General features: G+C 41.9%; 1 protein-coding gene across 6 annotated transcripts in view; it reads right to left on the bottom strand.

Moving 5' to 3' along the window:
• The window catches only part of LOC137532681 (death-associated protein kinase 2-like), a 180,504-nt gene that overhangs the window by 63,221 nt on the left and 89,300 nt on the right, over positions 1 to 27,983 (bottom strand). For 5 of the 6 annotated variants that reach the window (XM_068253485.1, XM_068253487.1, XM_068253486.1 and 2 more), the window contains 3 exons: positions 21,264 to 21,330; positions 18,100 to 18,203; positions 17,207 to 17,260 (listed from right to left, as the gene is read on the bottom strand). In XM_068253485.1, the coding sequence (XP_068109586.1) occupies positions 17,207 to 17,239 (33 nt within the window). In that variant the 5' untranslated portion in view covers positions 17,240 to 17,260; positions 18,100 to 18,203; positions 21,264 to 21,330. The remainder of the gene's footprint in view (positions 1 to 17,206; positions 17,261 to 18,099; positions 18,204 to 21,263; positions 21,331 to 27,983) is intronic. The other variant, XM_068253491.1, reaches the window with a different exon arrangement.

The following is a 27,983-nucleotide window of genomic DNA, read 5'->3' as shown; positions in this document are numbered from 1 at the left end:
CGAATCTGACTCTGAAACATCTTTGCTGGGTCCAGAGAAAGTTTCTCTGAGCCTGCCCTGTACCATGAATAACAATATGATGTCCAATCACACTGACATTTGTGAGTCCCTTTCTTGTTCTGAGGAAAGTGCTGATTCTGCACCCTGTACTCTGGATGAGTTAAGATGGCCTTGTTTAGAGTCTCCTGCAGTGTCCCTAGAGGCTCGTCTAGGTATTGCCACTATACTCACCTGTTTTTCTGCAGTTTTGGAGTTACAAGCTAGTTTGACTGCCACACAGAATTCTGGGTACAGTGAGAATGAAGTTAGGGAGTCAGTGTGTGTTCCAGTAAATATACCTGTACATTCCCCTCATGATGATGAGATCCAGTCTCAGGTTATGGTGGAACCATTCCTGGGACATCTGCCCTGTCCACAAAATAAACTTCCAGTTTTGCCCTGTAACATGGATAGTTCAGAATCCTTCCGAGAAAACTTGAAAAATGATGTTCCTGAGGTCTTGTTTGATGTTCTGGAGGTCTCAGAGTTCCTCCCAAAGGGTGCAGAACTTGTAGGAGATGTCTCCTGCCCCCCAAGTCCTTCTGAGGTGTTACCCTCTTCCGTAGGCATTGCTGCCTTGCTGGCTACCTTTTCAGCTCTGATGGAGCTTCACTCATATGTAGTCAATGATGATATTATTGTCACAGAAATTTCTGAATTTGTATCCGAGTCTTCTTGTGAAAGTACAGTGCCTGTGACCTCCACTCATGATGATTCTCTGTCCGGTACTGGTTTTGGTCTTGTCGTGCCGGACTCTGAGGTTGGCAGTTCCCCGACATGTACTGAGGTTTCTCCTGTGCTGGTGTATCCCAGTGTGCTCTGTGACCCAGAAAGCCCAAGTGTGCCTCGGTTACCAGCGTACTCAGATGCTTCCTCGGTGGAGACATGCTCTGATTTAGCCTGCCTGCTTGCATGCCCAGAAGTGGTCCCTGAAAGTCTTGATCTTGATGGGTGTCCTCGTAATTCTGAATCCGGAATTGTCATTGGTTCCATGGGGGTTCTTGGTAATTCTCCATGTGAGCCTGGTGATTGTTCTGCCCTCTTGGGATCTCTGTGGAGCTTCAAAAGGTTCTGGGAGATTCCGGGAGAGATTTTGCTTGGTCCCCTGGATAAGATCAACGGTGGCTTTTGTGTTGTAAGGGACACTTCGAACAGGTATTGTGGCAGGTTTGGTATTTTCGGACGCTCGTTGGAAGGTGGTGGGTATTGTCTGGAGGGTGTCGATGGCTTTTTCTCTGGTATTCACAGTCCTGATGGGTGTTACACTAAGACTGGTAGTACTGATGGGCATGTTTCGGTGGCTTCTGTTTCCGATGAGGTCGGTTTCGGGTGGACTGACTCTGGAATTGGACCTTGTCGGGCTGCCCCGATCTTCATGAGTCTTCAGTTAGAGTTTTTTGGTAACGCCAGTTTTGAAAGACGTCTGGAATTCGTCCCTAGAGGGGGGGGTACTGTAACGATCCGCTCAGCTGCCTGCGCAGGCAGGCAGCCTTTTGATCATTATTCAGGTCTGCATGCTGCAGGACTCTGGAAAGAAGTCCTTCTGTCAGTTTTGCAGCTTGTGCTTGCTGAGGAATTTGCATACGTTGTCATGCAAATTGCCTGGCCACATTCATTGGAGGCGTGTACTATAAGTACTATGTGTGTCCCACAATGCTTCGCTGCTCATAGAGGTTTGTTCCTGCTGGACTCACCTGGAGTGTCAGCCACTGCTATCTTAGTATAGTTAATTCCTGGGGGTTGCTTTAGGCTCCCCTTCTAGCTCAGTCAGGTTGTATTATCTGTATTGCCTGTTCTGTCTTGTCTTGCTTGTTTGCCATTGTCCTGTCCCTATGGTGGTGGACAGGAAATGGTTCTGATCTCCGTTCTTGGAGTATAGCTGGTGCAGCGGTTGCTATCAGCTATCTCTTCTGTTCTGTCTCCTGGGATCGCGCTAGCTACTTTTTGCTAGTGCCGGGGATCCTTCTGTTCTGTCTCCTGGGATCGCGCTAGCTACTTTTTGCTAGCGCCGGGGATCCTTCTGTTCTGTCTTGTCTGTCGCGATTGCGCTGTCACCAGCGGCGGTTGATAGCGAATCGTTCTGTCTTGTTTGGATCGCTTTGGCCTCTAGCGGTAGCGGCTGTGGATCCTTCTGATCTGTGTTCCTGCTCGGATCACACTTGCTCTGGCGGAAGAGCGGTGGATCCTCTCTGCCTAGTTTCTGTTTTCGTGTGTCTGTCTTGTCTGTTGCGACCGCTTGCTGAAGGCTCGGTGAGGTAACCGTTAAACAAGCGTCGCGTCCTCTGTTTCATGTTTGTCTGTCTATGGTTAGTTAGGCGTGCTTGTCTCTGTTGTGCTTATCACGTGGAGACCGCGCATAAACCGTGTGCACTGTTGCGAATGAGTGCGGTGTTCGCGGTTAGCTAGCGTTTATTATTTTCCGTATCTCCTCATTGTATTATTTGCTGTGCCTTTGCTAACCTCGTGTTCTGTTCTGTTCTGCCTTGTGTCTCGTCTGGCGATCGCACCTCTCGCGATCGCGTTCCTATTTCGTATCTGCTGTTGTGTGTGCGCGGTCGCAGGGTGGCGACTAGATTGGCGCACACACATACAACCTATCCCTTTGCTCAATCTCATTCGCAATCGCCTCTCTTGCGATTGCGTTCTGCGCTTCGTACAAATTCCTGTCTGGCGTTTGTGGAGGTACAGAGGATTGGTTCCTCTGCACTCCCCAGCGCCATCTGCCGACAGGAATTTTCCCTCTACTGGTGCTTGCACCAAAAGCTGGGTTCTAGTATCTTGACACGCTTGTGGAGGACCTCCGCAGTGTCAGCGCACATCTTTGTGCGCTGAACACGGAGATATCCCACAATCGTTACAGTAAACAAGTAATAAGGATGCTAACCAGGCAATCCAAAAGTTAAAAATCACTATTACTTTTCTTGTTGTTAAATGATCATTCCCTAGTTTACCTGACTCTTATTTGGTACATTGCCGCACAAAGGAAGTTACTGGGTACTTTCTTCTCAAACTTATCTAATGCAGACTGATTGGCTGAAGCCCTGATTCCTCCGTTTTCCCCTCCCACACCTCTGTTCCTCTCTGATTGGCCAATATCTCTCATGCTGAGACAATGCATTTTTTATTTCAGAGCTGGGTGGGAGGCAGTTCAGTTTCACAATATGCAGAGGCTCCCTAGGGGTTTCTGCTTCAGACGGTTTTATGTTCTTAGAACAATTTATTTATACACAATTAGGATGTTATGCATCATGCTGTCATCATTAGCAGTTTTGGCACCCAAATGGAACTGATCAGACTTAAAGAGAAACTCCGACCAAGAATTGAACTTTATCCCAATCAGTAGCTGATACCCCCTTTTACATGACAAATCTATTGCATTTCACAAACAGACCATCAGGGGGCGCTGTATGACTGATTTTGTGATGAAACCCCTCCCACAAGAGGCTCTGGTACCGCGGTACTCTGGGCAAACTGCCACAATGTAACAATGTTCACAGACAGGAAATGGCTGTTTACAGCTGTCTGTAACAGCCAAAACAGCTAGGAGCAGCTTACATAACCTGCCCACAGTAAAAATGTCACCATGTGATAAATGTCAGAATGTAAATCTGGGAGAGGAAAGATTTTACAATGAGCAAACATTGACTAAATCATTTATACATAATTATTGTAAAAATGAAGCACTTTTTTTATTACATTAATTTCACTGGAGTTCCTCTTTAACGTGCCCATTAATGATACAATCTCGATTGTACAATGTTGCCACTGCTGTGTAATATGAGGGATTACTTACATAGATTTGGTCAGATTGTCAATCAAGGTTATATCATTGATGTGCATGTTAAGTATAGGTTAATAGGTAAGATTATTACTTAGCTCACAAAGTATGCGAGTCAAGGGGTTATGTCTATAGGTTTTTTATTGGCACGTAAAAAAAAAATGCTTTCCTAGTTCAAGACATTTGCCGAAATGGCTAAAGCCCCATGCAATATGAGTGCCTCATATGAGCGCCTACAAAATTACTACTTTATGTAAAACAGAAATTTGCCTTTTTAAGGTACCGTTCACACTTACAATTGCAGAACGCCGGCGATTACCGCCGGCGATTTGCGGGAGTGATTTTCCCTCGATTAGCGCGGAAAAATCACTGGACACTGCGGCGGTTTTGGAGCGATCGCGATTAGCGTGCTTTGCACGCTAAGCACGATCGCTAATCGCGGAACGCTCGTCGCCAGCAAACCTGCTGCATGCAGCGCGGTTGCGATTATCGCTAACCGCAGCAGTGAGAACACTGCCACTCACTTCATTGTGTAGCGGTTTTTGCTAAACCGCTAGCGGTTTGCCGTGAGCGGGAATTGCGCGATTCCCGCTCAGGTGAGAACGGGCCCTAAAAGTTTTGCAAAGTGCTTTTAGAAAGAGGACTTTTTGGTCCTTTTTAGCCCCTTAGGGCCTTTTTCCACTACACAGCCAAATTGCAAAATTGCAAATCGCTCGTGATTTTTAAATCGCTAGGGTTGCCACTTTATCATAGAAATCATTTCCACTATAGTGATTCGATTTGTAAATTGCAATCACTTTCTTTCTTGATTTGTGATTGCGATTGCTAGTTGAAAAGGGCATTTACACATCATTTTTTGGCACCAAAAAATCACCTATGACAAAAAACTCAAGAGAAAAAGTGAATTGCATATAGGCCAATGAGAGAATGGCTACACTCAGAAGGCTCCTACTTCCCCTGTTTCTTTATCTTCCCTCTTTTAGGTTACCCCATCATGCTGTTATATCTTTACAAGATGTACACATTGATCCAAATGACCATATTATCAAGTTGAATGATGTGACAGAAATGATGTATGTTGTTTTCACAAAACTTACAGTTTTTTAATAAAATGTAATAAAATGCTCTCTTTAACACAAATTAACACTGTAAACAATGGATTTAATTATAAAACATCACTGTTTTAAGGGCCACTTGTGGCTTTGAAATGCACACCAGCACTTCTGATGCAAAAACGCATCTGAATCCATGCACGGCAATGGGACGGTTGAGTGTCCATACTACACAAGCACGAGTACAGTTCAAGCAGGCCCAGTGAAACAAAGGTTCTTGTTCACAGCATCTTTCTTCCATCCACTAATGCCTTCATTCTACTAGGCCTGTGTGGCCATACTGGCATAGTAAAACCACACTCATCCATGGCCATGCTTGTACTCTGAAGAGCTCCTCCTACTCCGGTTTTCTTCCCTTTTTTTGTTCATTTATCTTCTCTTCTCCTTTTAACGTAAATGACATCTTACCTATTACATGCTTTTTGCCTATTTATAGTGAATAGAAGTGGGTAGTCATTAGGGAGGGGAAGAGGAGGGAATGGGAGGGTGATAGGACGGAACATCGCTGCAATCTTTACTCTTCCAGTCTGAAAATATAACTTTATCTGAAAGTCACATTTTTCAAGGACAAAAGACAAGACAAAATTGTTCTTTTCTCCTGGCGGAGAAAAGTGCTTGAGCTTCAGCCACTAGGACTTGTTCTATAGGCAGTAGCAGTGTTAGGGAGTCTTGCCCAAGGACTCCTTGCTGAATAGGTGCTGGCTATTGAACAGGAAGAGCCGAGATTTGAACCCTGGTCGTCTGTGTCAGAAGTAGAGACCTAAACCATTACACTATCCAGGAAAGATTATGGAGACTGGGGAGGAGAGGAGTAGACAACGCACAGAGGTACATGGATTCAGTATGAATATACCCTGCCCTGTGCTTACCTTAGGTAGCGTTGCTTTGAGTCAGGTACAATACAGGCAATAAATGTATTTACAATAAAGTTTTATAGGCAACACAAGCAAAACATTGGTTTCACACAATAACTAAAAAAGTTCTTATCAGGGTAAATGAATACTAAACAAAACAGTTTTAGAGTTGATGAGTTAATAAGAATCTTTAAATTTCAGAATAGCTTAGTCATTTGGACCACGCTATTAATTATTGCATTGGCATCATGAGATGTTGGGCGTCTGAGAAATATTTAATTAGTATAAAAGTTGGACTCAGATGTTACTGCCATATGGTATTGTAGCAAAGCATGATTGAGAAATTCATGAAATCATTAGACCGAACCAGTTTTCTAAGAATATACACCTCAGAGGCCAACATGCACATGAAAGGATACAGTGGTATGCAAAAGTTTGGGCAACCTTGTTAATCTTCATTATTTTCCTGTAGAAATTGTGGTTCTAATGATAAAAAATGTCAGTTAAATATATCATATAGGAGACACACACAGTGATATTTGAGAAGTGAAATTAAGTTTATTGGATTTACAGAAAGTGCACAATAATTGTTTAAATAAAATTAGGCAGGTGATTAAAGTTGGGCACTTTCATTTTATTGATTCCAAAACCTTTAGAATTAATTATTGGAACTCAAATTGACTTGGTAAGCTCAGTGACCCCTGACCTACATACACAGGTGAACCCAATTATGAGAAAGAGTATTTAAGGGGGTCAATTGTAAGTTTCTCTCCTCTTTTAATTTTCGCTGAAGAGTAGCAACATGGGGGTCTCAAAACAACTATGAAATGACCTGAAGACATAGATTGTTCACCATCATGGTTTAGGATACAGTAAGCTGTCTCAGAGATTTCAGCTGTCTGTTTCCACAGTTAGGAACATATTGAGGAAATGGAAGATCACAGGCTCAGTTCAAGGTAATGCTCGAAGTGGCAGACCAAGAAAAATCTCGGATAGACATAATCGACGAATGTTGAGAACAGTCAAAGTCAACCTACAGACCAGCGCCAAAGACCTACAACATCATCTTGCTGCAGATGGAGTCACTGTGCATCGTTCAACCATTCGGCGCACTTTACACAAGGAGATGATGTATGCGAGAGTGATGCACAGGAAGCCTTTTCTCCGCCAACAGCACAAACAGAGCCACTTGAGGTACGCTAAAGCACATTTGGACAAGCCAGCTTCGTTTTGGAATAAGGTGCTTTGGACTGATGAAACTAAAATTGAGTTATTTAGGCATAACAAGGGGTGTTATGCATGAAGGAAAAAGAACACAGCATTCCAAGAAAAATACCTGCTACCTACAGTAAAATATGGTGGTGGTTCCATCATGCTATGCATCATGCTGTGGGGCTGTGTGGCCAGTGCAGGGACTGAGAATCTTGTCAAAGTTGAGGGACGCATGGATTCCACTCAGTATCAGTAGATTCTGGAGACCAATGTCCCGGAATCAGTGACAAAGCTGAAGCTGCAGCGAGGCTGGATCTTTCAACAAGACAACAACCCTAAACACTGTTCAAAATCCTCTAAGGCAGTGTTTCTCAAACCTGTTCTCGTGACTCCCCTACAGTGCATGTTTTGCAGGCAACCTCACCTATGCACAGGTGGGGTAATTAGTGTCTCAGCTAGGTGGATTCCATGTAGCTGAGACACTAATTACCCAACCTGTGGATAGGTAAGGTTGCCTGAAAAACATGCACCGTTGGGGAGTCACGAGGACAGGTTTGAGAAACACTGCTCTAAGGCATTCATGCAGAGGAACAAGTACAACATTCTGGAATGGCCATCTCAGTCCCCAGACCTGAATATAATTGAAAATCTGTGGTGTGAGTTAAAGACAGCTGTCCATGTTTGGAAGCCATCAAACCTGAATGAACTAGAGATGTTTTGTAAAGCGGAATGGACCAAAATACCTTTCAACCAGAATCCAGACTCTCATTGGAACCTACAGCAAGCGTTTAGAGGCTGTATTTACTGCAAAAGGAGGATCTACTAAATATTGATTTCATTTCTTTTTTGTGGTGTCCAAATTTATGCACCTGCCTAATTTGGTTTAAACAATTATTGCACACTTTCTGTAAATCCAATAAACTTTATTTCACTTCTCAAATATCACTGTGTGTGTCTCCTATATGATATATTGTAACTGACATTTTTATAGTAACAACCAATAATTTATACAGGAAAATCATGACGAATAACAAGGTTGCCCAAACTTTCGCATTCCACTGTAATCAGAATAACGTCTGCTAAAGAGTACCTGTCTACTGTCTAAAACAGCAACCACTAGTCTTTATTCTCTAGACAATAGTTAATCAGCGCAGCCTGTAGCAAAATCACTACAGTAACAATACTACAATAACAACATCTGATTTTTTAAAATTACACTATTTTTCAATGGAATACCTAAGAAGCTCGGGGTGATCTGAATCCACTAGGAAAGTATAAGGGACTAAAAGAGACTGAAAAGCCCACCTACTAAAAAGCAATGCTTGGTGTGGTTTACCTTTTTAAAAAGAAGCTATTTGCGATAATTCATCTTGAAATGTGTAACTGTGGTTACTCACAATGCACCACTGCTGAAAATACAAATGATCTCTTTTGACCCTGAAGCCAGGTTTATATCCAGAACCGCTGGTGTTTAGCATGCCTATGGCTTATACATTTTACAGAGCCGCATCAACCCAACATGCAGACAGCCTGTTTTGGACTTTTCCTCCTCATCAGTGCATGGCAGGGATTGATATGGCTCTATGGGATTGGGCTTGGACCAGTACAATGGAGTACCTAAGCAGCTCTGGGTTACCCAAAACCACTAGGAGAGTATAGGGGACTAAAAGAGACAGAAAACCCTTCCTACTAAAAAATAATGATTAGTGTGGTTGGCCTTCTTAAAACAAATAATGTGATTTGATTAGTTGTAGTGGACCTAGTCCCTCCAAAAGTCCCCCGCCCAGAAGTGTGCCTGTGTTGCTTTATGTAACTGATAGCTGTGCAGAAATAACTGCTGCTCTGAGATCAGTTAACACACTGCAGAATGACTCTCACATGAGGAGAACCATTGGACTCAGATCCACTGATCTGTAAACTCACTCTGAATCAGTGACTCAGAGGATATTAGAGGAAAAGAATTAGCACAACAGCCAGGCAACTAAGCATTATTTTAAAAAGAACAGTCTCATACTCTTTCCATATTTGTTTCTTATTCAGTTTCCTCTACCAACTAAAAACTCTAAGCCCCATTATTTAACAATAATATACAGAAATAGTGCATTCCCAGGCACCCTGGACAACAGGGTTGACAAAGCATATTGTAATTGTTAAACAGAAATGCAAAGAAATAAAACATTCATAAATAACAGTAATTGTCAGGAAACAGAAGAGCTTGCAGACGGTGGAAGCGGCGGATTAGAACGTGTATAGATCAGTGTGCACAGCGGAGGCAAATAGTGCGTATAATAATGCAGCATGGCAGTAACAGTAACAGCCAGGGTGAAGCACATGTCTGATTCGTTTCGCACGGCAAGCCATGCATAGGCCGGGAGATCAATTACAAGCCTGACTGCTGCATTCCAGGGAATAGAGCTAATGCTCTATATTCATATTACAATGACAAATGTCAGTGCTCTTCTCAGCTTACTGATTATTTTGTGTGCCATGTTTACTGCGGGAAAAAGGAGTGGGCTTGGTCACTACAGTGCCAGAGGCGATGACACAATGGCCTCATTCTCACAGCTAACAATGGCAGAGTACACTGTATCCAAACACGGGCCCTTCAGCAATAATAACTGAAGTGTCTGAAAGAACACATTTCCTTGCCTGTTGCATCTGGAATCTCTGTCTTCTTATACCACCATGATAAGTAAACTGTCTATGCTGGGTTTTAAAGTCTAAAGCCCAATCTACACGTTACGATTCTTTGTGCGATTAGATTACAATTCTATTTACGATCCGATTAAATCCGACATGTCCGATCGGGATTCAATTAGATTCAATTCGATTTGCCATTGCAAAACAATGGCAAATCGAATTGAATTGAATCGAATCCTAATCAGACATGTCGGATTTAATCGGATCGTAAATAGAATCGTAATCGAATCGCGCAAAGAATTGTATCGTGTAGATGGGGCTTTAGTTTATTTAAATTTTACATTGTAAGCAATGGTGAATAGGGGACGATGGTATTATTCATATAATTTTCATTTTTTGGTGGAGCTGTTCTTTGGAAAAGTCAGTCACGTGACGTAGAGGTGTGTTCACAAAATACTGAGCTGCCAGGACAGTGGGAGCTTCTCGGAGGCGCCAAACCGTTCAGGATTAGATGAGCAGATGCTCCACATTATTTTATCCTGAAGAAGTGGGTGAGCCGGCGAAACGCGTCACAAGTGGAGTTGTTGCTGTTTTGTTAATAACAAAGAACTGCTTTTTGAAAATTGGCAACCTGTGCCCGACTGTTTGGGGGTAAGTGCACCACTACCTCATTTTAATGTTTTTAACGTGTTTTACTCTATCTGGCGCCTCTGCATCATTGAACCCAATCATCACTTGATCTCGCCCACCTTCACCCCTTTTCACCCTATAGAACACTAGGAAGAGGTGAGCGGGGTTAACTCTGTGTTCACAGGAAAAGACTGGCTGCCCCCCACCTCTTCCCAGACTATTGTCTCTGAGTGATCTATAGAAAGATAAAACGGGAGCGCTCTATGGTGCATTAACATTTATTGTATCACTTTAAAGGTTGCCACACACGATACAATAAAATGATCCGATTTTACAGTAATTCTTTGTACAGCGCCAACATATAGAATATGTTGGCGCTTTATAAATCAATAATAATAATAATAATAATAATAATTCGATAAAAACGATCGTATCTCTCGAAAAAATTGAAAGCTTTTTTTTCATCCAACTGAAAAATCCGATCGGATTTCCCGCTTTTTTTCGATTTAAATCGATCCGGAATGCCAGATATTTCTCTTCAATTTCTACTAAAGATTGTATGGCGTGTGTTGGATTGTCAATTTATTAATAAACACACACTAGCAATTTTCCAATCATTTTTATCATAATTGGGGATAAATTGAACATAGGTGTGTGGTTGAAATGTTACAATCAGTCAGAAAAATGTATTGCAATTCTTAAATTGTATGGTGTGTGGCCATCTTAAGAAGAATTAAAATGCAAACAAGATATAAGTGATGATCAAGCATGTCTCCCAACCCGTGGGTTGTCAGGTAAACCTTCTCTCGATTCCTCACTCCAGACACCACCGTGGCCAGCAGCAAGGACGTCCAGGTGGTGAATTGAACAGATCCAGGTGGAGTAATGTGAGAAGGTCCCGTTATCCAAGTGCCTTCAGTGCTATAATGCATTTCGGCATACAAACCCACCTGGACGCCCTTGCTGCTGGCCACAGCTGCGGTTTCCGGAGGGAGGAGTCGGGAGAAGGTTTAGGTGTCCATGAGTTGTGTGACATGCTTGATCACCACTTATGTCTTGTAAGTGCATTTTCATTCCTCTTAAAGCAATACAATAAACATTAACGCACCATAGAGCACTCCAGTTTTCTCTTTTCACAGAGTTATGCTTTTTCCACAAGTCATGAGCTTGCTGATTGGTGATGTTTAGGCTCTCCCCTTTCGGTTGAAGAGCCATCTATCTTTGGAACGTGTACATTTCCTCTGGGTGTTCATAGGATTTAACAAGGAGTTTGGACAGAACACAGACTGCTCATCAGTGTAACTGAGCTACACATGACAAATACACAGGAACTCAGCACTGCGGTGCCAGCCAGTTAGGTAATACAAAATGCATTGACCTATGTTATCCTAACAAAAGTGATAAATCTAATGTGGTTGAAATCATGAAACAGAACAATAAAAATTTTCCCATGTAGGCCTCAGTTTACAACCCTTATTACTACAGCAGTAACACAAGATGATTTTCTCCTTCCAAAACGTGCCAGTTAAACCAGCAGGTGGAGCACCTACAGAAGTAAGTAAACATTTTTGTGTAATATTTAATGTTCCTAATTTTCAAAAAGCATAATTTAGTACTAGTCATGATAAAAAAATAAAATAAAATAAAAATAAACATTGTACCTCCTCTTTAAATATTATTGATGTCACACCAGCACAAGAGCAGGTCTGATCGATTGCTTTAGCTACTAGCCTTTGAATGAGCACTTTGTTTTCTACACCCGTATTGCCTCCCTCTCCCCAGCGCTACTATAATGCCTCAGTGAACCCACACAGTTTCAGAGGTGGGTGCAGCAGATCTATCAATGAGAGCCACACACAGAGCTGGGACAAGGTCCTCCAACACCCAAGGCTGAGACACCAAAGTGCGCCCCTCCATCCCTCCCACCCCAGCTGTCACACACTGATTGCTATTAGACTAAGAGGGCCACAGGGCCCACAACCTCCCCAACACATTAATATCTAGTTATCTGGCTTGCAGTCACTGCTATGTATCCCCTTTTCTTATTTCTTTCTGCTTCATACACAATTAGGAATGACAGCTGAATGAATTGTGCGCCCCCTCCTACACTGCGCCCTGAGGCTGGAGCCTCTCCAGCCTATGCCTCGGCCCGGCCCTGGCCACACAGGACTGGAAGTGGGTGTTAATAACAAACCGGTCTTGTCAGCTTTTAATTAGTGGCCTGCTCTAGTAATGATGAAATCCCTGGAATGTAAGTGGGGTCATAATGAAGTCATGCTACTCTACTGCATTTAGGAAACAGGCCCCAGGGACAGGATGAATGAGCACCTGTCAGGGGAAGGGCGAGACCAGGGACTCCATACTGCACTAGGGGCAATAAGAAACACGTGGTAATTACAGGCTTTATAGACAGCTATAGGCATGTGAGGACAGAAGTAAACATGATTGCACTAAAAGACGTGCCTTTTGGATTTGGGTTTACCAACTTTTCTAGGGAAAATGTTCTCTTTACAATATCTTTTTATTAACAACATTAGCAACCCATATTTCTTTTACTGGCTTTTCTGACAAAACAGCTATCAGAGGGCATCTGTAATTTCAATCAGTGGTACGGAGTATATCTGCTCACATCAGTACAGCATTCCTGTTTAGCAAAAGGAAAGAAGTGGGTGAAAACATGGACAGAAGCACTTGCATTGCTAATTGCAAGGTAAACAACTTGGAAGGTTGTTTAGTGCATCCAATAAAAGTCTCCCATCTGAGCGGTTCAATGATAGACACCTACTGCTACTAAAGAGATAAAACCATTTCCCATTTCCCATCCAGCCAAAAATGTGGTCATCTCACTTCTACTACATTTATTACCCAGAAATCCTTGTGACACAACCCCCAAAAACCAGGTTCTCACTGAATATGTGTCTGACCTACAAATCTGTCCACAAAACCTGTCCAACCTACATTTCCGATCTTACTCAGAGGTACACACCTAGCCGCTCACTCCGTTCTTCCAATGAACTTCGCCTAACCGCCCCCCGTATCACCCAGTCCCATGCACGCCTCCAGGACTTCTCAAGAGCTGCTCCAACACTATGGAACTCCCTACCTCCACCCATTAGGGCAGCCTTCTCCTTCAACATCTTCAAGAAGGCCCTAAAAAACTCACCTTTTCACTCTGGCCTACCACCCCTCACAAGTACTCTAAACCCATAGCTGAACTCTGGTCCCCTACCTCTCGTGTCCTTACCTCTCCCTCTAGATTGTAAGCCTTTGGGCAGGGTCCTCCTCATTTTGTGTCCTACCTGATCATGCACCTCCATTACTGTAAAACCATGCTATGCATCTGAGTAAACCTAACTTGCCTAATCTCCATGCTCCCCTCCAGTGACTAAGCATTTCCTTGTACTCATACTGTGCTGCATGATCTGGTCTTTCTTGTATTCAGGTATTGTCATTTTGCTGTATGTCACCCCTAAATATTGTCTGTAACCTAAACTAATGTCCAGTGCTGTGTAATATGTTGGTGCTTTATAAATACAATAAATATCAGAGCCTGTAAAAACTCAGGGGCTTACCATATGACCAAGGATAGTACATTCTTATTCTGTATTATACTGTATGAATAGAATACACATTCATAAAAAGTCAATACCATTTACTGTATTTCTTACATAAGATTTAAAACATAACAGCAATGAGCACATTAGTTCATGGAAAAGCTTTAAAGGCTTGTTTACTGTATTTAGTGCATCATTACTACTCCTTGATGCATGTTTCGCGGCCATAGCGTCGCTTCCACAGAGGACAACAAAAGCTCACCGTCTTGTATTCTTATATAGCAATTAAACAAATCCAAAAATTTTCTGGACATCAACATCCTCAGTTACAATAAAGGACCAAATATAAAATCAATTGCAATAAAAACTTGTCATAGTCCCCACTTATGTAGTAAACTACTGTCCCACCATGCTGGCATACACTCGCACCCATTGTGGCAATAACATGATGTGAGCTTTGCTTGTCCATTGAGGAAGCAGCACTGTGGCCAGGAAACGTGCCAGGCATTTTAATTGATGCACTAAAGACTGTAAACAAGCTAAAGAAATGTTTCTATATGCAGATATGTCGAATCTTAGACTTTTAATATTTTGTAAAATGAAACAATTTTGACTTTTTACAAATATGTAGTCACCCGAAACAACTGATATCCTATTAATTTAAGATGAAAATAAAGCATTTCTCTGTTGCATTTCTGAGGATTACTCTGGGATGTCTTAAATTAGTCAAAACAAAACATAACAATGCTATGCTGCGCGCCCCGCTAAAGGTAATTCAGGGCTTCGGCGGTTGCCAGACCCCAAATTACATCTCCCACCAAGTTGCAACAACTTGGAGTGGGAATAGTATTTAACGCGCCGAGGGAGTTTAGAGGCAACAGGGAGAACCGTCATTCGGCTTGCCCTGTGCCAAACTGCCCGGCACCCAGATGAGATGCACTCAGTGTGTGCATGAGATTTTAACAGCAGAGCCTCTACTATACAGTACCTTTCAGTAAGAGCCTGTTTCCACTATATGCGGATTCTGGATGCAGTAAAACTGACTCCAATAAATGCCTATGCCTGTTTCCACTAAACGCAATTTTTCTGATGCAGATTTCCCATAGGCATTCATTGGAGTCAGTTTTCTGCATCCAGAATCCACGTGTAGTGGAAATAGGCACCAACCCTTGCTCTGATGAGCTCCAAACAAAGATTGTAAAGAAACACATGCCACTTTATACCTGTAAATCATTTAAAAAAAATGCAGGCCTGTTTTCAAAGTTCACTGGGTGAGAAAGCACCCTATGGCTAGATCCCCAAAGCAAATGGGAGAAGTGTGCAGAGAACCAGAGTCTGTGCACAACGTATGTATCATTAGAAGTATTGTAGAACTCCGCACCACTTCAAGGTTGAGGGCCCGTTTCCACTTGAGCCGCACGCATTTGCGAGACTTCCGGGTCTGCGGTTCCATGCACGGCTATGGGATTCGCAGCCTCCCGCACCATTTCGAATGGCAATGTCAGCCGAATTGCTAGCAGTTCAGATACAAACTGTTCTTTTTAATGTTTGTATTTTTATTACAATAAATCTTGATTAAACCTTGAAGTGGTGAAGAGTTCTACAATACTTGGCCTGTTCTCAAAGAACGATCTTGAATTCCAATAATCTCCAACGCAATTTCTTAATTCAGGCTCCTTATTATTGTGGATAGAATTAGGTGCACTTTAATAAATGTTTTGACAAAAATTCTATCATTTGAAGTGTCTAAGAATGCTTCAGGAGGTCTGTTTTTTTATATAAATTATATTTTCTTTAACAAAAAGAAGCATCCCCTTAACTCATCAGACGTACAGGGCTGACACCACCCTTTAAGCAAAGGACGCCCCACCCTGCGCTGCTGGACCACTCCAGGAATTAAGGGGGAGGGCAGCTATCCGAATGCTGTATTCACCAACATCTAGTCATACACAAGAGAAATTTGAGGAATAATAAACAGTAAAAATTGAAAATAGTACATTCTGTGTATATGATTAATGTCCCAAGCAAGCACATGCTGATTGCTGGGGGAAGGGGGGCTGAGCCCCAGGCTACATTTGCCTCAGGGCTCCACTGGAGCTTGAACTGGCCCTAAAGACGTACACCTTAAAGAGTAACTGTCAGGCTGCAGAAGCTAATTTAAACCTCTATTCTCCTGTGTTAAACAGTTTAGAAGGAAGCCCAAAAGCAATTAGTGAAGATAAAAATCTCAGTTACCTTTGATGTGTGCTTATCTTAAAGGCTGTTATAGACCCATAAGGACGCAAGCCGCATACTAAACTGCAAAGCATTCTGGGGCCCTCCCCTCGGCTGCTAATGAGACTGCTAATGAGACGTTACAGCAGCTTGTGTAATCAGTCCAGCGCGTAGCACTGATAAATCTCGGGCAGAGTACACTGCAGGAGTCAGTTATTGTTCCTAGCCACATGGCTCATTAATTTTCACTGCACACTGTGTTATTTAGTACAAGCTTATCTGTGATCAGGAAGCAGGCAGGACATGACGACACATTTGACAGAAAAACATGGAGCCTGCCATGAGCTGTCAGGAGCATCTATCTCTGCATATACTATATACAAATTCTGTGAAATCCAAACGTGGACAGTGAAATGCATATGTAATGTAAGTACAGCCAATCTTTAGCTACTGATATATGTGTTTATTTTCTCTGAGACCTTATACCTAACAGCTCCTCTTTAAGGCATATTTACCACTGGCTGAGGGCAATAGCAACTCTGTTATATATCTATATAAAGACTTAAACAAACCACTTCCTTACCACTCTTTGTTATAAAAGAAATAAGACAGTGCTCCAAAAGCAGCGCATTGTTAGCTATATGTGAGCAGCATAAGTGTATGCAACATCTTTGAACACGTAGAACTTCTGACTAGTGATGGTCAAGTAGATGCAATGACTTCGAGTTAATGCAAATTATGCAGCTTGAAAATGAACCAATCAAGTCCTGCTGAGGTAAAATTCGATTGGTTCATTTTCAAGCTGCATAAATTGCATAAATATTTGCATAAATTTGCATTAACTCTGAGTTATTTGCATCTACTTGCCCATCACTACTTCTGACATCACTTTCAGCTGATGACTGCAAAGTTTATTCCAATCAATGCACACCCAAGCAAATATATACTCTCATAAAGATCACACTGGCAAAATCAGGTGCTGTGGTGAAAATAATGATTATTAAAATAGCAAGCAAAGCAATCAGAGCGGAATGGTGCTGATGTCTGAGGCCTCCTGCGAGGAATTTGCTCCTAATAGGTTAATGAAGCAGAATCATGTATAGAAGCGCCCCACCACTGATTATGGACAGCAGTGCCCAGCCACCATCCATGCGTGTGGAGGACCAGTCTCACCTTCGGCCCTTCTGTAGGACCCTTTTCCCCCATACTGGCAATCTCTGCTATTGGCTGAAAACATAAAATGTGGATAATTAGCCTGACTTTCCAGTACTGCTTTCTACAGCATCAATTCCTCATGGGTGATAAAGGATAAATGACCTCATGTTTAATGTATTACTGATTTGTGCCCATCTACAGATATGTGAGGCAATTGTTATTATTATAATTACCACCATGGTTTCCCTATTGCTAGCAGCCTGTTTACATACACAGCATAACTCTGCTGCTGCTGCAGCCTTCCCATGCCACTCTGTTCCCTGCAACCCACTCACAACTGTCCATCACTGTGTGAATCACCATTACTAAAATATTTATGTTCTGTGCTCTGCACATTGGGTCTGATCAGTGACAAGCACAAACAGGAAGCAGATGGATAGCAGATAACACTAATCCGACCTGATGTTCACAGCATAGATTGAGGACAAATACAGTACATAATGTTGGCACATATAACACAAACAATGATGTTTTTGGTTATGAGGAGCAGTAAGCTGTAGAGTGAATCTGAGTTATACTAGCAAAGAGGAACGAGATGCATTCTGTATAACATTTCTATGTGTGCAGACACACAGGAGTTTAAAATATAAACAAATACATTGTACAAATGGCTCCAAGGGTTATGTGGCCCCCTCAGATATTTTCTCCGCTTGGCTAGACTCTACGTGCCACTAATAGTTTCAGGGCAGTCATCTACAGTTGTCACTTAAATGGTTTATAAAGAATTCTCATAAACGGTTTCTCCTCATCTCAGTGGGCGGGACATGTTTTACTCACAGAAAACAAACATGTCCACACAGGTTAAATCAGAAATCACAGCGTGCTCTGCACAGGTCTGATCAATTACTTACACCTGCAACCGCCTTGCAATGCTCAGAACATCATGGTACAGTTCTCTGCTGCTCCCAGACACCCGTCACTCCACACAGCCTAGGCTTGGCCTAATGTCAGAGATCTGTAAAAGAAAAACAATATCCATCAGACGTATAAATGCCTTACTCAGAGACAACAGGCAAAATGAGGTTTTAGCATGGCTGCCAACATTAGGATAGGTGTACTTAAATGTTCTACATTTTGCTCTGATCAATAATGCAATTAATATCCACAAATGTATTAGTTTTGGTTTACTGAACAGATTAGAGATAACCCCTGCAGACTAAAGCCCTAGTTCTACCTCTGATTGTTTCCTAATGCACGTGATAGTAGATTTGCATTGATTAGCAATGCACCAGGTTTTGTGCATTTCACACCTACTTTGTGCAATAAGTATACTTAAAGAACCTGGTTGTTTGGCTGCTACAACTTCTCTTCCTGTTTAGATGACAGTGCAATTTTACTGGACACATAGCTGTCCAGACACCTCCCACACATTAAGTGGTCAGAGAGGAGCTAGGAGGAGACAGCAGCCAGTCTTTCCCTCTGAACAAAAATCACCTCAGTTAATCAGCTTCCTCTCTCTGCTAAGGAATTAACTCTTTGTGGTCAGCACTGCAGACTGTAGCAGAATGTCATTATAATAACTGTGTGCTGAGGTGCAGTACTATTTATAAAAAGTTAATCTCTCAGCATTGCGAGTAGCAAGAGAGCAAAAGCTGTTCTATCACTGGGAAACTCCCGCTCTGCTGGTAGATCCATGCAGGTAATCCAATTGCAGTTGATCCAGTTCTGATGTATATTTCTCTAACAGAAAAACAGTGGACAGGCCCTATTTATACTATGCACATTTTTTTTGCATTTTCCAACATGAAAACTCTTTGAATTGGACAGCCCATATTAATCAATGTGAATTGGTGTAGGAGGCCCCAAACAATAATAAAAGGATATGGTCAAAAAAGGAAGTTTAATTCAGACACAAATGACCTACGCATTTCACAGTTCAGGCCTGCTTTACCAGGTCAATTGGTGGTGTCAGTAAAAAAACTCTGCAGCCACCATAGTGCCTCATAAAACTATATAAATAAATGGGATGGTTTACATCTAGAGAGAGTGTGTGTGTGTGTGTGTGTGTGTGTGTGTGTGTGTGTGCGTGCGTGCGTGCGTGCGTGCGCGTGCGTGTGTGTGTGCGCGCGTGTGTGCGTGTGTGTGCGTGCGTGCGTGTGTGTGCGTGCGTGTGTGTGTGTGTGTGTGTGTGTGTGTGCGTGCGCGCGTGTGTGTGTGTGTGTGTGTGTGTGCGTGAGAGAGAGAGATTATATTTTTCCATTGTAATGCCGCCAAAAATGTGCATGTACAAACATGTGCTCTTTTGATATCGACACATATGAACGTAGCATAAAACAGGAAGTGGAATATGGCTAGCCAACCAAACTCTTAAATGAAGCTTTGAAAAGACAAACAAAATAGTTTTTTCAGGTTTGTCTTCATACATTGCTTGGTTGGTTTGCCTTCTTAAAACAGAAGGAATATACAATAATTCAGCTTTAAGTGAACATCATTATTGAGTTTCCATTAATTGCTCACAATTTGATGAGATTTCTGTGTCTGTGGCCATCATATCACCTTTGGAATCATTGACTCAAATTTAGTGCAGTTCAAATGTACATGCATGCCCTGGTGGCTACTAAAGCCAAAATATCATGTAATTAGCAGTTTTTAAAAGGAAATAAGCCTCCATTTTCATCCCTTCAAGTCTAAAGGGGCCAAAAACTATAAAATTCAAAGTACAAATGTATACATACATATAAGATGTACATTTGCTCCAGAGTAAAATTAGCTATAAATTACTTTATGTCTGTGTACCTGTCACTAACAGTGAGTGTTTTTATCTATATGGCTCTGACCTCTTACTGACAGCTTTTAGACCAGTCCATCTCTACATGGGGGACTCTAAGAATTTTCTTTATTTTCAAAAAGCACTTACTGAATGGCAGTTTTCTCAGTCCACCTGGGAAGATAGAGTGCGAGCAAGCAGGCTGGCAGTTCAATACATTAGTAGAGATGCGTGTCAGGCAGTGTTTTAAAAAAGGGAATGTTTTTAAAAGAAAAAAAAGGAAATCTTTAGGTTCCCCCACAAGGACTGGTCCAAAACCTGATGGTAAGAATTCTCATATTAAAACACTAACTGTAAATGTCAGCTACATAGAAAAATAGAAAAGTCATTCACAATGCAGTGTACACTGGAACAAATATGAGTATACCTATATAAATTTTACAGTTTTTCATCATAGTGCCCTTTTAACAGCTGGAGTAAGGCTGTTCTACTGCTATCTATTCCTCTTTTAAAAGACACGTGAAGTCAGAGAAATATTGGAGCTGCCATATTTATTTTCTAATAAACAATAACAGCTACCCGGTGTCTTGCTGATCCTTCATGCATCAGTAGTGTCTGAATCACACACCAGAAACAAGCACGCGGTAAATCCAGTGAAACTTCAGTCTATGTGATCTAGATGCTTTTTGGGGTTTTTTAGATAAAAGTATTATAGGCAAAGGGTCAGCAGGACTGCCAGGCAATTTGCATTGTTTAAATGGAAATAAATATGGCAGCCTCCATATCTTTCTCACTTCAGATGTCATTTAAAGCCACCACAAAAGGCAAGCAGAATTCTTCCAAACATCAGAATCTGTCAAATGTTTCCATCTCTTTTGCTGCACTTTCCAAATGAAATGAAAATAGTTTAGCAAGAACTCTAGTTTATGCTGGCGACTTGCATATGAACAAAACAAAGCGTTGGTTGTTACTAGTAAAGTAGCATAATAAAAATACAATTGCAGATCTTTTTCTTAAGAACAAGTACAATGGGAGTGGATTATGTTTAAAAAGTAAATCATTGTTTAAGTCTGCTTTGAGCATATGCCAGCGTTAGGAAGAGTGAGGTTTGTTCAAGAAGCACTTCAACTCATGGCTAAACAGCTTGCTCTCGTGTTCAGGAACAATTTCTAACCATTTTGCAGAATGTGCGCATAAAGAAGCCTTGTTACTGAAGTACACTGCACTTCAAAGAACATAACCTGAAGCAATGAAAAGGACTCTGGGTAATCAGCAGGACAATAAAACAATGAAAGCGAAACAGGTTACCTTTCTGTGGAAATCTTTATTTAAAGGCTACGGAAAATTGTGCTTCACCTCCAGCGCTGAGGATGGCCTGTGCAAAAAAAGAATAAAATCACAATGAACAGAGAGCATTTTGTTGATTAAAAAATTGAATATGGTAAATAATTTAACTAGTCTCCTCAGGCTGCTTCAAAAAATAGTCATGGTTACATGAAACCGTGATGAGGGAGGAAACCTCTGAACGGCAGTGGAGTCATGAACAGGACAGGAGCTTCCTGATTGTGACAGAGTCACGAACAGGGAGGGAGCTTCTAATGATGATGGAGTCATGGATGGCGAGAGGGAGCTTCTGGTAATGATGGAGTCATGGATGGTGAGAGGAAGCTTCTGGATGGTGATAGAGTTATCAATGGGGAAAGAAAGCTTCCTGATGGTGAGAGAGTCACAAACAGGGAGGGAGCTTCTAGTAATGATGGAGTCATGGATGGCGAGAGGAAGCTTCTGGATGGTGATGGAGTTATGAATGGGGAAATAAAGCTTCCTGATGGTGAGAGAGTCACGAACAGGGAGGGAGCTTCAAGTAATGATGGAGTCATGGATGGCGAGATGAAGCTTCTGGATGGTGATGGAGTTATGAATGGGTAAAGAAAGCTTCCTGATGGTGAGAGAGTCACAAACAGGGAGGGAGCTTCTAGTAATGATGGAGTCATGGATGGCGAGAGGAAGCTTCTGGATGGTGATGGAGCTATGAATGGGGAAAGAAAGCTTCCTGATGGTAACAGTCATGAACAGGGAAGGAGCTTCTAGTAATGATGGAGTCATGGATGGCGAGAGGAAGCTTCTGGATGGTGAAGGAGTTATAATTGGGGAGAGAAAGCTTCCTGATGGTAACAGAGTCATGTACAGGGAGGGAGCTTCTGGATGGTGATGGAGTTATGAATGGGTGAGAGGGGGCTTGTGAATGTAGTCATAAATGGAGAAGGGAGGGTGGGCTTCTGAATAGATGGTGATGAAGTCATAAATGAGTAGGAGATTCTGGATGATGATGAAGTCATGAATGGGGAAAGGGAGCTTCAGAATGGTAATGGAGTCATGAACTCAGTCAGGAGTCAGTCAGGTTGAAGTCAGGAGTTTGTGCTCAAATGTAACAGAATTTCCCTCAGTGCTTTCCCCATAAGGAGTGGGCATATGTATCCAACAGTCAGGGAGACAGCAAGGAGTACAACCTTCATTTATAGAAAGGTGAAGGGTTAAGCCTGGTACACACTTTCAATTATAATTGGTCAATCACTGACCAGCTTTACCACCTCCATGTGGTAAGAATGTCAACAGATATTGAATACTATGAGCAGATTGTGTCGTTAAACCCTCATACTACATAGAGGTGGTAAAACTGGTCAGTGATTTGCCAATCATACTGGAAAGTGTGTACCAGGCTTTAAGGGTGCATACAAACTTCCAATCTTGACTTGCCAATGATTGGCCAACTTTACCACTTCCATATAGTATGAGAGTTTACCTGCACAATCTGTTCATATAATTCTAAATCTGATGCCTTCATACTACACGAAAATAGTAAAATTGACCAATCAGAATTGAGTGTGTGTATATAAAGCCTGGTACACACATTCAGTTATTATTGGACAATAAATGACCAATTTTACCACCTCCTTGTAATATGAGGATCAACAGATATTGAATATTATGAGCAGATTGTGTAGATGACCTCTCATACTACAAGGAGATGGTAAAATTGTTCAGAGATTGGACAAACATAATTGAAAGTGTGTACCAGGCTTAAGACTGGATATTACAGGAACTCTGTACCTCAGAGTTCTGTTGCTATGGCTGACAGTAAGCTTCAATTGCGCTTCTTTGCAGTTTTTAAAATTAATTGCTGGATGCAAAAGAGAAATTATAAGGCAATTTTAATTACATAACATTACAAAGAGACATAAAAAATATGAAAGTAAATTTTTCCTTTATTGCAACATGGAGTTATTTAACCACATGACAGAGGGGAAAATGGATAAAAATGCAATGAAAAGAGGTCAAAATGAAATACAATAAATGGACTAAGAAAACATCCAAATGCATCTGAACTCATCACTGAACTGCAGGCTGAATAATAGACAGGCCCTAAAGACATAAAAACTTTTTCTCCACCTATCAGAATACCCAGATAGCTTGTGGTGCCCCAGATCAGGTTTACTATGCTGGATTAGAAAATAACATTATTGTGAAATGTCATTATTATTGTGAATGGCCTCTTCTCCTCTTCTTCTGTAGTGACCGGCACCCCTCCCTTCCTCAGTGCGGTTATCAGGAGCCTTCCCTGGCCCGATTCAGTGAAGAGACCATCACGTCCCTCCTCTGGAGTCACTTGAGTCCCTTAGTACAGCCAAGGGGGCTGGCATCTTTCCAAAGCTGTCACCTCAGAGAGGAAGAGAGGCTTGGTGTAAAAATATCCTGTGCCATCTCTAGCCACAGGGCAGAGGTCTAGTGCATGCTGGGAGCACAGACAGACACTGTTTTCACAGCATCTGATACTGGAATAACTACAGGCTTATTACTGTGCAAAAAGCATTGACGCAACTGCCAATTAAATTAAACTTAAAGAAAAACTCCAGATACAGATGTGTTCCTCTAGCAGAGCTTCTTTTGTTAAATGAATTCACTGTAGCAACTGGTCAGGTGTCCCTTCACCAGCCATGTCCGACAGAATACCCTTCTGAGGCTGCATGTTACGATTGTGTCTGTGCCTGACCCCCTTGCAGTCAGAAAGACAGCATGATGAGCCCAGGTTTACATGAGTCTATTTTCACCCCATACTATTCTTATTTTTTTTTCTTTTCCAAAGAGGACACTGTAGCGGGATGCAGTACCACCCATGCCACTTGTCACACAGCTGTTACATTACCCCCCAGAATTATTGGGACCCTGGACATGCAGGGATATCTGCACATGTCACCAGCCATGGTATTACGGCAATGGTAGGCGGGGGCACAAGCATGCATGCAATCGGGCATGCGCACATCTGCCAGGGAACAGTTCTTGCTTACGCCTCTCATAAAGTGACTGTCCCTTGAAAGCCAGTTTTGCTCACCTGTATCATGTAATTATTATACATATAATGCTTGGGGTGGGGGTCTACAAAACCTTAGTTTCACTTTGAGGCCAATTCTGAATTCTTTTGTCGAGTAAAGTGTAAGCTCTTGGGACTCGGCTGCATGTGATTGTTTCAGCCCATTGATCTTTAGCTGCCTTCACTAAATATGATAGAGTCAGTTGAGAGACATGCATTAAAAAGACTGAGAACAGTCTCAGCACTCAGCTTTGATTACTGAGAATAATGACAGTATCTGTGGCAAACAACACAGTCCTATCTGTCACACATCCTGGGGACTTGGCTCAAAGTAAAATCAATTACACCCAGCAGCTGAAACAGCATCAGCGTTTCCTGATTGCATTGAATGGCGGCCCTTCAACTCCAAACCAAATATTGGATTAAACAAATGCAGGCAAGTGCAAGTAATTGGGTAGGATTAATCTCCAGCCAAAACTCTTTTTTTACAGTTACAGGCAAAGGAGATTTTTAGATTCCAAACGCGTATTAATCTCTGTGTCCTCAGTTTTGAATTACGTTATACAAATCTTTAAAATAGCAAAACACATTGATGAAGTTATTTACCTCAGCACGACTGCTTTCTTCAGCCGGTTTGGACACCTTGCCCAAGAAGGTTTGCAAACATTACAGTGGTCACACTTTGCCTGCCTGGAAATCAGTGTCCATTCCTATTTACTTTATACAGTACATTATCTGTAATGTATGTACAACAAGCCGCTTTCACACAGATCTTTCAGATTTTTTTCATTTCTCCATATTATTTTTATCAGTTACTGGCTATTCAGTTCTGTAATCTACTGTTTTGTCTGACATAGAGGAATGTTCTCAGCTGTTTACATTATCTAACTAAAAACACTTCAAACATTTCAAGGCTGAATGCCTCACAGGGCAAGTTAATAAAAGTTCCAACAGTGCAGGTAACTAGAGGAGCCCCCAGTATTAGGCAGTCAACCCCCCCCCCCCCCTTTACACACACACACACACACACACACTATTTAGATGGCCCAATGTGACAACCAGCCTACGTAGTCAATGGAGCCCCCATTATTAGATAGCCAGGGAGACCTCACCCTCAGTATTGGTAGCCAGTGTAGGTCGTGAGAGAAGCCTCCAGTACCGGTAGCCAGCGAGGGCCCTCCCATCATCCAACGTACACAGTGGAGCAGTGAAGTGAATCACCTTCATCTGCTAACCCCTTTACCTGCTCCCCTAGTGCCTCGACCCCACAACCCTCTAGATTGTGAACACACAAGGGCAGGGACCTCCCCCTTTTGTTTCCTGTTTCTGTGCAATTTATCAAATGAACATCTACCAGTATTGGTGATGTTATTCAAACTGCACACCAATTGTATCAGTATTTGTGTCACAAGTTGTCCTAGTTGTATAGTATGTTAAACTGCTCATGTATCCATGCTTTCCACTGTTGTATGTTTTGCACGTTGTACATCTCTACAGAATACGTTAGCTCTCTATAAATAAAACTAATTATAACCTCTCTAGGATCCAGCAATGCACGGGACCCATCTTACTCCTAGGTGTCCAGGGTTATCATGGTGTCTGTCTTCCCATAACGTCAGAGGAACTATAGAGAACAGGAAGCCTAGGAGGAAAATTGGTCTCGTTCTTCCTTGGATCCTGGAGAGGTGAGTAACTTCACCACATGGCTGTATACACTGCATGGGTCCTCTTCTCCCCCCTCTGCCACTTCACCCCCAGGCAGTGACTCGCCTCGCCCGCCCCTAAAAGCAAGTCTGCTTTCAACTATTGTTTTCAATCATTGTGTTTACATTTGACTAACATTTTGCTTTCCTAAAAACCAATGGCTAACTCCAACTTGATTGTTAGTTGAAAGCAATCAAAAATGTGGCTAATTTTGCACAAAATTGTAAATCGATCAGCAACAGATTGATGTTTTTGCAGAGCACTGAGCAGTAAAGAGGAAGTGAATAGTGAGAAGAATAGTGAGTTTCAATTATGTTTACAATTGTAAAGCCTATTGACATCTGATGCTCTGTGAATTGGTTCAAGTGATTAACCAAACATAAATTTCACTAATCTGAGATCTGTAGGAAGCAAAATTATGTGTAAGATTTCCCCTCGGAGGTACATGAAAAAAATTTATACTGCTAAATAGTATAGTGAAAGCAATATTTGGATTTTGTGAACATTTTAGAAAATCATACTTGGCTGCAAGTAGAAATTAAAAGGTAATCTTAAATAAGATTAAAATACAAAGTAGCTTGTGTAGCAGTTATATACTATATACAGTTTATCAGTTTTAAGTTGAAAAGGGTCTTTGTCTTTTTTTAGGCTTCACCACTCCCAATTCCATATATATATATATATATATATATATATATATATATATATATATATATATATATTTAAATAGTAAAAAATGTCCATAGCAGGCAAGGTCAGTATGCTTCCTGTAATGAAATTGGGATCACTCAGCTTTACTTATTCTCAGAGGAACTTAATATAACATAAATAATACAATTGCTTTTTTTTTGCAATATTGATTTATAAATTATTTAGTCAACATTTGCTCATTGTAAAAGCTTTTATTCCCCCTGATTTACATTCTGAAATTTATCACAGGTGTCGACATCTTTACTGCTCAAAGGGTGCATCACTGCAGAATGTTTGTTTACTGTTTGTTCCAAAACCAGCAGAAATAATACCTGGTCTCCCAGAATGCTCTGGATGGAGAATTACACATATCTAAACGGCTTAGGCTAAGCCTCACTGGAAGGGCAGGGCTACATACCAATGTACAGCAATATATACATATAGGGAGTATTTCTAATGCTGAAACTATGATAATTAATGTAAAAGTGGGTATCCTGAATAATTTACTACATTCTACTATACCAGGGGTAGGCAACCTGCGGCTCCAGAGCCGCATGCGGCTCTTTTTCACCTTTGCCGCGGCTCCGGTAGTGTGTGTCAGTGGCTGCGGCGTGCGTGTGACGTGTGCTGCCGCTGGCTGGCAGCCTATCAGAGAGGCCGCCAGACCGGTGCAGTGCAGGTCTTCGGGCGGCCATTTTCCCGTAGCCCTGCAGTGTAATGCAGGCAGGACGTGATGTCGGGAAGGAAGAGGATCGTGGGCGTTGCGCGTCACAAGGAGGTCGGGACAGGAGGAGATCGTGACAGGAGGTCTTCTGACTAGGTGAGTATATGGGTTTTTCTTTTCATATCTGCTGAAGAATTGTGCATATTGGGGTCAGATCTGCTGAAGGATTGTGCATATTGGAGTCAGATCTGCTGAAGGATTGTGCATATTGGAGTCAGATCTGCTGAAGGATTGTGCATATTGGAGTCAGATCTGCTGAAGGATTGTGCATATTGGGGTCAGATCTGCTGAAGGATTGTGCATATTGGGGTCAGATCTGCTGAAGGATTGTGCATATTGGAGTCAGATCTGCTGAAGGATTGTGCATATTGGAGTCAGATCTGCTGAAGGATTGTGCATATTGGGGTCAGATCTGCTAACGATTTGTGCATATTGGGGTCATATCTGCTAACGATTTGTGCATATTGGGGTCATATCTGCTAACGATTTGTGCATATTGGGGTCATATCTGCTAACAATTTGTGCATATTGGGGTCATATC

Source organism: Hyperolius riggenbachi, chromosome 9, assembly GCF_040937935.1.
Source record: "Hyperolius riggenbachi isolate aHypRig1 chromosome 9, aHypRig1.pri, whole genome shotgun sequence".
In the NCBI taxonomy this organism is placed as follows: domain Eukaryota; kingdom Metazoa; phylum Chordata; class Amphibia; order Anura; family Hyperoliidae; genus Hyperolius; species Hyperolius riggenbachi.
Note: the sequence above shows the minus strand (reverse complement) of the source record. Positions and strands in the feature narration are given on the sequence as shown.